General features: G+C 39.7%; 1 protein-coding gene across 3 annotated transcripts in view; it reads left to right on the top strand.

Annotated features, from left to right (window-relative positions):
* The window catches only part of LOC141810286 (protein sidekick-1-like), a 255,916-nt gene that overhangs the window by 232,061 nt on the left and 11,044 nt on the right, over nt 1-12,811 (top strand). For all 3 annotated transcript variants that reach the window (XM_074697693.1, XM_074697702.1, XM_074697686.1), the window contains 7 exons: nt 2,801-3,002; nt 6,805-6,908; nt 7,032-7,102; nt 7,799-7,937; nt 9,237-9,293; nt 9,417-9,518; nt 11,306-11,421. In XM_074697693.1, coding sequence (XP_074553794.1) covers nt 2,801-3,002; nt 6,805-6,908; nt 7,032-7,102; nt 7,799-7,937; nt 9,237-9,293; nt 9,417-9,518; nt 11,306-11,421 — 791 coding nt within the window. The remainder of the gene's footprint in view (nt 1-2,800; nt 3,003-6,804; nt 6,909-7,031; nt 7,103-7,798; nt 7,938-9,236; nt 9,294-9,416; nt 9,519-11,305; nt 11,422-12,811) is intronic.

Genomic DNA, 12,811 nt, shown 5'->3' with positions numbered 1-12,811 from the left:
ACAGGAAGTTGATCATAGAGGCACAAATAACTGAGCTCTGACAGACCGTCCATGCCAGCATTCAGGATATTGCACCTGTTATTTTAACTGCAGTATAACCTTTCTGTCTAACTGTCTTTTTTTCCAGTACACTACATAAGATTTCCTCAAATATAAGGGGGGAATATTCAGCTTATCATCATTGGAATCAGGTTCCTCAGGGACGTGTCCTTGGTCCACTATTGTTTTTACAGTACATGACACCACTGGGTCAGATCTTGCATTCTTGTGGGATTTATTTTCACTGCTGTGCTGTTGCAGGTGATAGAAAAATTACATCCATTACTTCCAGTCTGGCTGCTGAAAGGAGCCGGTTGTCTTTAAAGATTTTGCTTCTCATTTCAGCTGGAACAGAAATTCTGGTTATTGGACCTGGGACTGAGTCATCCGATTGATAATTTTACTCTGTCACTGGATGACTGTGCTATTCATCCCAGAGTAAAGAATCTTTGTGTTCTTTCTTTGATTTAGACATAATGGAGGTGACCTGATTATCCCTTTTCCACCTCAGAAACATCACCAAGATAAGATTAGTCCTGTTAAATGATACTGGGGTTCTCACCTCTGCCTTAGACTTTAAAGGAGCCTACTGGCTTCAGAAGTTCCTCTCCAGGGCTTGGAAGAACTATCCTGCCAAAGTGAAATATCACTTGAAAATGAAGTAACAGAGCCTCTGGTGTCTCAGTAGACTAACGCATGGATAACTTTGGTTTAGCGTAGCTCTCAGCCTTTGATATCTGTCATCCCTGATTTCCCCCTCTCCAATTTTCTCTGTCTGGCTGTAATGTGTGCATCTAGTTAAGCAAAGAGATGCTGCAGAAGTCCTGACATTAAAATGTGACAGTGAATTAAATTTGTATGAAAACCTAAAATCACACCATCAGATATTCTTCTTGAAGCGATTAGCTTGTGTACCGCATTTTAATTGGATCAGATATCATAACATTGAGAGCATCATTATCAGGATTGTGCAAGAATAGAATTCAGTGGTTCCACTTCAGTAATATAATGGCCCATTCTCCCAGCGAGATAGACTGAGCAGCTTAATAGAGATTTCTCTCTGATGCCAGAAAAGACCAACTTAATCCCTGGGAAAGGGAAATTGGCTTTTTGAGTGTGCAAGGCTGTTTTTTTGTGCTCATGAAATCAGGGGTGGGGGCAAATAGATGCATCTGCGTTCAGTGGCTCCAGAAAGGGTGGTAACCACTGACAAATACTGCATCACATTCAGCAAAAAACCTGTCTCTGACACTTCACCTTTTGCCGCTCTCCTCTCTTCACTCTCACACAGCAGTCATTTCTGCGTGAGAGTGCTGAAAAGGCAGCACTTGTTCTGACGATTATGAGTTTATTATCAGTGCACGATCTTAACTGTGAAGCAGAACAAGAGGTGAACAGACAGGGAGACACAGATGTTATCAGGAGGAAGAAAGAAGAGGGGAAATAGCCGAATGTTGAAGGCACTGAAGATTAGAGCTTTGAGGAATGAAGGGAGGCAAACTGGGTCACGGGTGTGAGTTGCTGTGTGTATTCTCATTCCAAAATTCATTTAAAATCAGTCCTTAAAATTTTCTACTTAATCAATAAAATAATACCCTTTGAAATGAAACTCTTCTGACTACAGCTGTGCCTTTTTGTGCATGCATTCAAGTGCACACGTTTGCTTAATTCACAGCTACTGATGACACAGGGGTACATTGATACTGAGTCCCAAAGCCGTCTTTTATGTTCTAATTGAATCATATAGACAAAGACTCACAAAGACCCATAATCTGCTGAGAAATCATCTCTTTGATGCTGTAGTAGTCGTAGTTATAATTCATCTTGTTTCATTTTAATATGCATGTATTACATCAGTCATACATATGCATATGTGATGTAAATTTAAACAGCAATGCCCTCTTTTACTTTTAGCATATCTTCCTAATGGTGATAGTTTCTTTCAATCTCTATTCTGTAAAACCTGAATGAGTGGATAGACATTTTGAATTTATCAGTTTTCTTGCAGAGATCTCATTGTGTCAAGCGAAAATTTACACATCTGTGTTACAGCTCGTTCTCTGAGGTTAAAAACATTTTGCTTCATGTAAAGCAGGGTCTCCAGTATGCTTAGTATTTTTTTATTCATACAGACAGACTGTGAATGAAGCAGATCAAAGTCAAACCAGATCTAAAACAATCCCCAGATACCCTCTTTTATTTTTATGGTTAAAATCTTTTAAACTGCAAAAAAGCTGACTAATAAAACTAAGAGCAAATTGATGCAAGAGCAAAGCAAGGCTTTTTCAAGTGTTCATGTCTCTCGGCTGTCAGTGCAGTATCAGAGTTTCAAAACACGTCTATTCCATCATTCATGACATATATTAAAAGTAACTTCACCAAAGCTTTTCTAGAGGCTTCTGCCTCGACTGTCTCTTTATCTTTATGTTACTGTAGTATATGGTGCTGCTCAGACCTTTGTAATGTTTTGCATCCACTACCCTTTAATCATTTGAGAAAGCCATTAAAGTCACCTGAATGTGTGTGCATGGTCTGATGTGGTTACATCACACACTATTAAATGAATAAACTCATCATTTTTTGTTTAAAAGAATGTTGTGAATAACCAAAGTATTAACTTGAGTCTCCTGCTTTTACTTCAATACTTCTTTTCTTATCCTTGCCACAGCACTATTTGCCCTCGTCCTCTCTTCTCCTCACATATCTCATTCTCACTACTTATACTCTTTTCTGAATATACTTCTCTTTATCACGTCCACAGAGCGCCCACAGCCACCCAGGAAGTTGTCTGCTCCACAGGACGGGATTGAATCTCGCCATCTCCGCCTCCACTGGGTGACAGGGGGGTCAGGCTCCTCCCCCCTGAGGTACTTCACTCTTCAGGCCAAAGAGCTGCCCAAAGGGGACTGGAAGACACACACTGCTGACATTCCCCACAACATGACCAGCTGGACTGTGGACAGGTACACGTGTGTTTTTCTACCATGCAGACCATAATGTGAGGGGTGCTAAAGCCTGGTACCTCTTGGTTTTATTTTTTAGCACAAAATCATGTTTTAAGTTGACAAGTGCAGAATGATAACACTAAACAAAGTTGTCAATTTGAAACAAGTTATTTTAAAAGATTAAAATGTTAAGTAGGAGTGCCACTTTGGCTCAGTGGCGGTATTTCACCATGTGTCAGGAGACTGTTGTCTTTAAAGCAAGCAGCCCGCGTTCAAACACAGCTTTTTGCTGGGTGTCCTCACCCTCTATTTCCTTTTCTATTCACTGTCCTATCCTCTCAATAAAGACACTGGGTTTTAAGCCAACAGTCAAAGCAAATGCGTGCTGAACTTGTGTATTCTGCACACAAAACCAGTGGTCTAATTTATATACCATTATCTGAAAACCAGGACATATGATGAAAAAAAATACCAAATACATTATCACTTTGTTAGCTTTTAACTATTCCTGTAAACTAAATACATATTGCATTTACCGAAAGCACAACAGTCAAAGAAACAGTATCTAAGAGGGATGTGAGTGACCTTCCAGTCAACCTTACAACAACAGGAATTAGAAATACAAATAACTGATCTCTGCTCTTCCCACAGCTCTGACTCTGAAGTTTGATTCAGCATGATGTGTTGGGCTTGAACTTGTTAGAGCAGTCTGTAAAAAATTCTGTGTTTATGCTTCCCTGGAGAGGAGCTCAGACGAAGAGAAAGAGTGATGCTGTAAATTCTCAAAGCAAACAAAAGAAAATTAGAACACAGATGTGAAAGTTTTGTTTAATTAGCACACAAAGTTCTGAAAAGGTTTTTTGGAGCAAAAAAAGAGAACACACACACACAGAAGCACACAACTGCTAGGGAGGGAAGAGTGATTATAATCAATGCAGAAACAGAAACCTCAGCCACCTAATCACACAGGCACAACAGGAATTTCTCTTTCTTCAACACTGGATACCTTTTTACTCATTCTACTTTCAGGCTTTAAAAATGTACACTGTTTTCTACTTTCTTTCTTTTTTCATTTTTTTATTGTGAACATCAATAAATCATTTTTTTACTCTTTTTTTTTTTTTTGAAGACATCGCCATTAATCATGAATTATTTACTGTTTACAACCAAAGCCAGGTGTTTAAATTAACACAAATGATAAGAACTGAAATAAAAAGTAAAAATTTTAAATCAAATAAAGAATTATCATATATAAAAATGTAAAAACTAAAAATATGAATTACAGCCTATAATTGTATTGCATTTATGCCCAAACATATGTTGAATGAGCTGGTGAGCTGGATTTCTTGATTGGATGAGTGTATTGTTCCAAATTATGTCCAAAAGGAGTTAAAGGCTTTTTCCTTCATGATCTTGGGCCCAAGATCTTATCACCTTTAGGGTTCTTGTACCTTCAGAGCCTAAGTCTTTAAAAATGGTGGACACCAGTGCTGCAGAGTTTTTCTAAGGGCTTATTCAAGTGACCATTAGATAAGGGGATAATGAAACGTCTGCCCTATTTTCATTGTCCCTTTATCCAATTGTAATATTTACCAGAAGACTTCAACTGTACTACACTGGACAGCTGTTACTAAACGTAAATGACAAAGCTCAGACTTCCCATGCCTCATGTATCGGTGGCTGCCAGAAATTCTCCTACAGCCATTCTTGCCTTTTTTTTTACATTAAATTTTCTTTCCATCTTGTTGTCACCATCATCTTTCCTCAGCTTCAACAATACCATGCTTTTTTTCAAGGAAACCATCCCCCAATTGCCTATAATGGGTGGTCAGTCTGCTCCCTGTAACCTGACAGACTTAGCGGCATAACTTCAGCAACACTGTGTGTGTGTTAGTGCTTCTTGTCTGTTTGTGGCATTATTTGCAAGTTAGAACAAAACTATTTGAGATGCCCGAGATGTTTTTTTTTTTTTCATGTTTCTGCATCACAGTGCTGAGACACTATCTGTCGCCATGGTGGTGGTGCTGTTGTTGTTTTGGAGCCCCCTCCATCACTGAACACTCTCATTACAGCACATCGCTAACATCTCCACATGCTTACGTGCAAACTTACTTGTTATCCACCCTTAATTGTTGTTTTCCCACTGAGACATCTTTAGAACCAAAACATCCAAGTCCCCAGGCCCACACACACACACACACACACACACACACACACACACACACACACACACACACACACACACACACACACACACCACACACACACACACACACACACACACAAGTTGTGTTCTAACACTTTCAAACACTGTCCTTAACATTCTCCCTGTGCTTCTCGTACCCCACCTTCTTTCATCCTTCCGCCTTTGATGTTCTGTTTCTATGATACCCACAACCCCATAGGGCCTTCTTGTGTCCCTGGCTCATTATTATACAAGAAGACACTTGCAGCTCTCCTGTCTGCTGACTCTCAGAGCCTGCTGAAAGTCTGACTGGTCGTCTGTATCCTCTGAGGCATTTGATAAATGAAGTCTGGAGATTGTCTGTGTACAAATATGTGAGCTGTTGACTTACCAATCTGACAAATCTTACAACAATAATTTACTGATTTAATGGTTGGATCAATATTTGCAATACTCTTGGGTTTAGATTTGGATAACTTGAATCTGTCATCCGTCAGAGCAGAAGAGAACATAATGAAGCTATTGACACGCCATAAGGCGCCATAGCACAGACTTGTCGAGCCCACGGCTGACAATGGGTGCACTTTCACTGCTCTGATTGTAAGTGGCTCTTGAGTGAAGTGTTTTTAAAATGATTGATTAAAAACCAAATTCTTTGCTCAGATATGCTTTCACCTCACACAGAAGAAAATATAGATTTACTATTTCAAAGAACATAAATTGTTTTCTGTGACAGATTGAGATAAAGGGAAAAACTGTGTAAAATAATAACAATCAGAAGATGCTTTGTGAAAGCGTCTTTAATGTTTTCACGGTTTTGAAAGTATTCACAATGCCTTTTGTTGAGGAACCATGAGTGGGAAGAAATCTGTTTGTTCTCAGAGGAAAATCCACTTAGTTATCTAATGTTTTAGTGCTGGTGCAGAAATATTACTGTCAAAAGTTCATTTCCCATCAGAATGCAACTCTTATTTCATTGTGCTGATAAACAAGCTTCATTTGTATCTGCAGCATGTTGGAGGAGTAAGATTCAAAGCTGTTGTCAAATGATTGATCTGAATAAAACTGAAAATCAGCTAAAACAAAGCTCTTCTAACTCACCTTTAAAGGTAAATGAAAACATAAGACTTTAAGTATCAGTTTCAGTTTGTGAAAATGTAGTGCAAGCACTTAGGTGTGTTTTCATGATTGTTTTCATTTTTGCCTGTTTCCACATATGGACACTGACTAACATAAGCACTTCAGTGGATAATGTAGTGGTGTATATTCTACAGCTTTGGACATTTAGACCCTTTGGTAGCATTTAATCACACCCTGGTGCAAAAAGAAAGGCCTGCTAATGTATTTCTAAAGTTTTGTTGTGTCCACTGTTGTAGTAAAATTACATGAAAACATGGATTTCCCCTCAGGATAAATAAAGTATTTTCTATTCTATTCTAAAGTGAATTACAACGGCCCAACAGCTGTTGATTAAATAGTCAAATTTGTCATCTTAGACCTGGATTATCACTAAAAATACATTTAAAAGATGGTTGATATATTCAAACAACACTCTTTTATAAAATACATTTAAAAACGACCCTTAAGCTTCAGTTTTCATTCTCTGTGTGTCTGTGTGTGTGTTTATGTCTCTAGGCTAAAGCCCTTTACGTCGTACAAGTTCCGGATGCTGGCCACTAATGATATAGGAGACAGTGTCCTCAGTAAAGAGACTGAGGCTGTTACAACTCTTCAGGATGGTGAGACTGAGAACAGTCCTGGAAGAGGGGGACAAGGCAGCATTTTATCCTAAAAACATGATGGAGAGAAGACGGTCTGTGTATGTTCTTATCTGTTACTCTCCTCTGTGATTTCTCTTCCAGTACCTGATGAGCCTCCAGTGATCCTTGGGGTGAAACCAACAACCACTACCTCAGTCCTGGTGCAGTGGAAGGTATATTTGTTTGAATGTCTGTTTGTACTGTGTGTTTTTGTCTTTGGGTGCAATTATCATTATTTATTAAACCTGGAAAGGTCAGAGGGTAGCACAGGAAGATTGGAGGGATGGTGAGAGGGAAGAATAGACAAACGGAGAGACAAACACATCTAGCTGTGAGAGAAAAAATGATCAAAATTTTAATGAGGATGTACCAGCAGGGGCTGGAGGGTGAAAGAAGAAAACACGAGCCATGTCAGAGAGAAAAAAGGAAGGAAATAAGGTAGTTTAGAGCAACAGTGACATGTGAATAGAAGGTAAATACAGCCTGGCTGCATCACTGCTTGTCACCGTTTCACTTCAGTTTGGAAGTGCCGTCCCTCACTCCTTCTAGCCTTATGTCAAAGCAGAGGAAGCCGATGAAAAACAAAGTCACCAGCAATTTCATCATCCTTTACAAGAGTGCCAAAACCACTGAAGCATCACTCTGTCTATGTGGGTTACAGCCAGACCAATCTGCCAGCCCTTTAAAGTGGACTCTGCTGATAACATACTGCTCTGAAAGCCCGCCAGCATCCTGTCACTCATCTCACTTCACCAAGAAAAGGAAAATGAGCACTGCGAAGAATTCACTCTAGTTCCTATGTAAGAACTGAAGAACTACTGCTTCTCCACATGTGATGGTGTGTGTTTTTTGTGCTTGTATGTTTTCAGCGGCCAAGCAATGACAGCCTTAACGGTGTGTTGACTGGATATCGGCTCTATTATAGAGAGCTGCCAGCAAACACCTCCACTCCAAATGAAGCAGAAGCCCAGGCAACCAAAAACAACACCACAAGTGCCCTCATTACAGGTGAGCAAACTTGGTACTAATGTGAACTGTTCACTAAGTCTGCCAAATGAAGACATCTAAAATCTTGATTTTTTTAATCCTCTGGTCTCTCTGGTGGAACTTAGATTTGATACACTTTCTCTGACTGGACCTGTTTGAATTCTAGTTGAAGTAACCTGATCTATGCTGTAAGATTTTTAGAACCATAGATGGCTTGCAAATGTAGCTAGTAGGGTACGGGAGAAAAAAGTCAACATACAATATATCGGGATTTTTTGTTTGACAATATCAAAATCTGGAATCTTTGTCAAAGATCGTTTTTGTTGTCAAATTCATATTCTTTATTTCAGTCTCTGTTTACAAACCGGATTGGAAAAAAGTTACCTTTTTTCTCCAGCAGAGGGTGAAATTTTTGTCCCTGACTCACATGATGTGCATTTTATGGGAAAATATAATGATAATAATAATAATAATACATCATATTTCAAGGCGCCTTTCAAGATACCCAAGGATGCCGTACAAAACATAGTTTGAAAGCATTTCAACAGAAGTGGCTTCTGGTATGGTCTGTAGACCTTATCATCATCATTTAACTTTTTCACATGGTCTGATGTTAAAAAACCAAACTAAAAATCACCAAAAAATCGTATATATCAAAGAATCACAATTTAAATCAAATCAGCCCCCAAAAAATCATAATAGAATCGCGAAAATGGAATATTTACCCAGCCCCAGTAACATTTGATGAGCTCATGATGTACAAACACTGAAATAAAAAGTCTAATATGATGCTTTAATGGTCCTATAAATGTTATTTTCTGAAAGACTGACTGTGTGGGTACTGTAAACTTATGACCAATAGCCATGCTTTCTCCGAGTTTAAATGTCTTATTTGATTTCTTAGTCTGCAATCCGGAGTCCGAATTTTATCTTTTTTTGTGCTTTTGAAAAGACTCATTCAGAAGTCTGAAAGTAAAGAGTGGGAAAAGATTTTTCCATTTTATTCATAATAGAGCAGAGACTTTGGATGAACCTTGATGACACAAAGAACAAATGGTCTTTAAATAAACACCCACAATTCACTTAAATTGTAAAATGAAATTATTCACTTCAGCTTTTGTTTCTTTGTTCATGAAGAAAAGTTCAGTTCCTGCTAAGAAGAATGGACAATTCTTTCCATCCTATATCAATTAAGTCTGGAGTCTGCATGAAAATGTCCTTCAAATGTTTCCAGTTTAATCCGTGGTTTTCTGCAGTTAACTGTCAAACTGCAGCATTTAGTCATATCCTCTCTCTTCTTGTTTTCTTACTCATCTGAAGCCAAGGGCACCTTCAAGACAGTCAGCAGTGCCTCCCTGACAGAGTTTGAGTTGACACGTAAGTAACAAACGTATGATGCAACTTTGAGTTTATATTTACCTAATGGAGCACATGGTTAAGAAAATAAGAGAATAAAGTGGCATTTAACTCACAAATATGCCTGACTTTTTTTCTCTGTAGAGCTACAGAAGTTCAGACGCTACCAGATTGTTATGACAAGCTACAACATCATTGGAGAAAGCCCAACCTCTATTCCTGTTGAGGTGTCTGTTGGAGAGGCAGGTAGGAAGAAGGACTGAGCGGGTGATGTCTGCTCTTATGTTGTATTTTTCTTTTTATTTATTGTTTATTTCACAAGGAGTATCCCAAATAAGAAACAAAAGCTCTTTTTCAAGGGCATCCTGGCCAAGACAGCAGCATCAAATAATGTCCCACATGAACAAGAAATAAGTAGGAACCATTCCATTTATCAATAAATGAGCAGTGGTCAGTGGTAAAACATGCTCCCACGAATCAGATGATCCTTACACCGGATTTTAGAATCCTCCAAACAAATAAGAATATCCAGTATTAGGTGAGCGTGTACCTCAGATCAAGATGAGGGATCAAAAAGACAGAGAGTACTTTTACCAAAGACAGAGGGTGTCTGAGGAATTTGTCCATGGCGCTCCTGATAACTTCTAAGAGTCAGTGAAGAGCTGTGATAAGCAGCAGAGATCTTGTAGTATGCCCTTGTAAAGAAAAATATACCAATGTACTGTTCCTCTGTCAGGCAAGGAAGGCAACACTACGTTGATACAAGACACAGTGATGTGTGTGAAATCCTAAAACAGTTGCAAATCAGGACAGGATGCAGCATGGGACACAAAGTCCAACCGTTTCAAAAAAGGCTGAGGTAGCATGCATACATAGAATATCACTGTAGTCGAGTAAAGTAAAAGAAAAATGTCTTAGGATGAGATTTCTCTGGCAACAAAAGAGAACTGGCAGAAGAATATAAAATGGTCTCATCCGCGTAGAAGTAAAACTCTGCTATGGACACTTGGGATGAGGATAGATCCTTCACACGCAGTTTTATCATAACTTTATACTCTGCAAAATTTGCTTCCTAAGACTGTATTACAATGGATGCAATCCCTGACAGGACTTGACACCAGGACCTTGACTTGGAGCTTTTTTGTAAAACACTCTTATTGTTTGCTTTTGTTTTGTTCCCTTTCTGTCAATCTTTAAGTTATCTGGTACTCTGGTCTCCCTCTCTTCTCTGGTTTTGCTTTGTCCCGTTCACGCCTCCTGTCATGCTCTCATTGCCCCTTGAGTGACATTGCCTTTGAGACGCTTTGTGTGTGTGTGTGTGTGTGTGTGTGTGTGTGTGTGTGTGTGTGTGTGTGTGTGTGTGTGTGCGCACTGACAGCCCAACCCCTGTTTAACTTTCACCTCAGAGAGTCAAAGCATGGTCCCCTTTACAGAAACAGGAGTGTAAATTTATCACTCTCACACACTCTCATTCACACACAAACACACAAAAACAGGAACTGCGAAAATTTATTAGGATGCATAATCAAGAGAGCAAGTGTACAGATTTGCAGGTGTGATATTGATGCTTATATACATATTTAGTTGTTTTATTGACACCCTACCCCACTTAGATTAAACCAATGCTGCATCCATATTCAAGGAGTGTGTGTGTGTGTGTGTGTGTGTGTGTGTGTGTGTGTGTGTGTGTGTGTGTGTGTGTGTGTGTGTGTGTGTGTGTGTGTGTGTGTGTGTGTGTGTGTTGGCCATGCATATCACATGCAAAGGAGAGAGAGGTGAGGATAAGTAGGAAGGAAGTAGAAAAAGGCTGGAGGGGGATGATGAAATGAGGTGATATGGCCTTTTTTCTTGCCTCAGGTGCACACAGCGGAGTGCTGGTGCATATGTGTGTGGTACAGTGGTGTAACAAGGTACCACCGCAGGCCAATTCTAATTGGAGGGGTAAAACATATCCACCTTACTCCCCACTCCAACCAGCTGCTGCTCGCTCTTTCACACAGAATCAGTCTGACTAATCACCTCTACTCCTGCAGCTCCATCGGTGGCCCCTCAGTCCATCAGAGTGTCCGCAGTGTCTCCTGCCATCCTGGAGGTGACGTGGGACACACCCCCCCTGGAGACCCAGAATGGACTCATCCAAGGATACAAGGTGACATGCAGGAGAACAAACACACCAACATGAAAACACAAAGAATTTCTTGTAACAGACGCCCGTAAAACGAATATAGGCTCATGCACACAGACAAGCTGTGTGTATTAAAGACGCCTCTCCTCTTGTGCCAGTGGAGTTTTGCACTGCTGCACCTTCAAGTGTCCTACGGAGAGCAGACAATGAGAGGGAATTAAGTTAGAGGAAGAATCTGAATATCCTCTAATGGTTTCTGTATCACACCTCTGCCTGTCTCTCCTCCATCCACCCCCCTGTCCCACCCCCCTGTGCTCTTAGTACTTCAAACACAAGGTTATCTGTCCTGCTTTAGACACATTGATTTCTGCAGGAGTAGAAAAGGAATAGAGAAGAAAGAAGGGAATGTAATATTTGCAGAGTGTAGGGATGAGATGAGCAAGTGATCCCTGTAGAATCCTGATTAGAGGGAGAGGATTGCTGGGATACATTTTGAACTATCTGAGCAGACGGACATGGCGAGGGGAGTGCCAGGCAGAGAGGGTTAACGAGATTAAGACGAGGGGAGAAAGCAAAGAAAGAAAGTAAATGAATTTATAGATTCTGACTTCTGTTAGCACTCCTGCACTGTTAGAGGATGAGCACAGACGGCAGGTATGTCAGAAGGTCAGAGCCATTGCTGGCGTTTTGTCAGAGTCAAGGTTCACTGAAATCCTCTTAAGTGCTTGTTAAACAAACTTAAAATGATGTGTAAGGAGTAAAACTAGTCTTGCGAGATATAGTACCTCACCCCCTGGATACTACAGGTTTCAATTTAGCTTTTTATTTTGGTGTAGCACATTATCTGTTACTTATCAGCCTGAAAACCTACAAAGTAGGACAGATGCCTTGGAAACCTGGGATCTAAACACAAGAAAAACTTCCTATCTAATGTTGCTTATTGTTTAACATCTACATCTTCTTTCATCGAGACTTCAAGAAATCCATTTTGAAATTATTTATCTTATCAAAGCATATCATAACCATGTTTATTTATAGCAGCTTTACATTGTTCTCTGTACTAAGCCTCAGGGTCTCACGTGCTTACCAAACACAGAATAAATCCTTTAAACAACAGCAGGGGGATTATAAAATGACCTGGAACTGTGAACTAACTCTTTTTATGCAGGAAGCTTTACATTTTATTTTGAACTGAGAATATGGACGACCTAATCTGTATCTCATTATTGTAAAAGCACATGGAAGGGCAAAATGGTGTAATGCTGCCCTCAAGTGCTTCTGAGCAGCTGCTAGCTTCATGTTTGAAGGGGTTGAATAAAGCTTATGGTGCTGTGTAGTGCTTTCTGTCGGGAGCAATAACAAAGCAGACCTGTTTTCAAGAAAGAGTCTTGGTTGTTTTCCCTTATAAACCGCC

The sequence above is a fragment of the Halichoeres trimaculatus genome, unplaced genomic scaffold (genome assembly GCF_033239565.1).
Source record: "Halichoeres trimaculatus isolate MK-OKI-2021-1 unplaced genomic scaffold, fHalTri1.1 fHalTri1_scaffold_2, whole genome shotgun sequence".
In the NCBI taxonomy this organism is placed as follows: domain Eukaryota; kingdom Metazoa; phylum Chordata; class Actinopteri; order Labriformes; family Labridae; genus Halichoeres; species Halichoeres trimaculatus.
The sequence above is the reverse complement of the archived record's forward strand: the minus strand, read 5'-3'. Positions and strand labels throughout refer to the sequence as shown.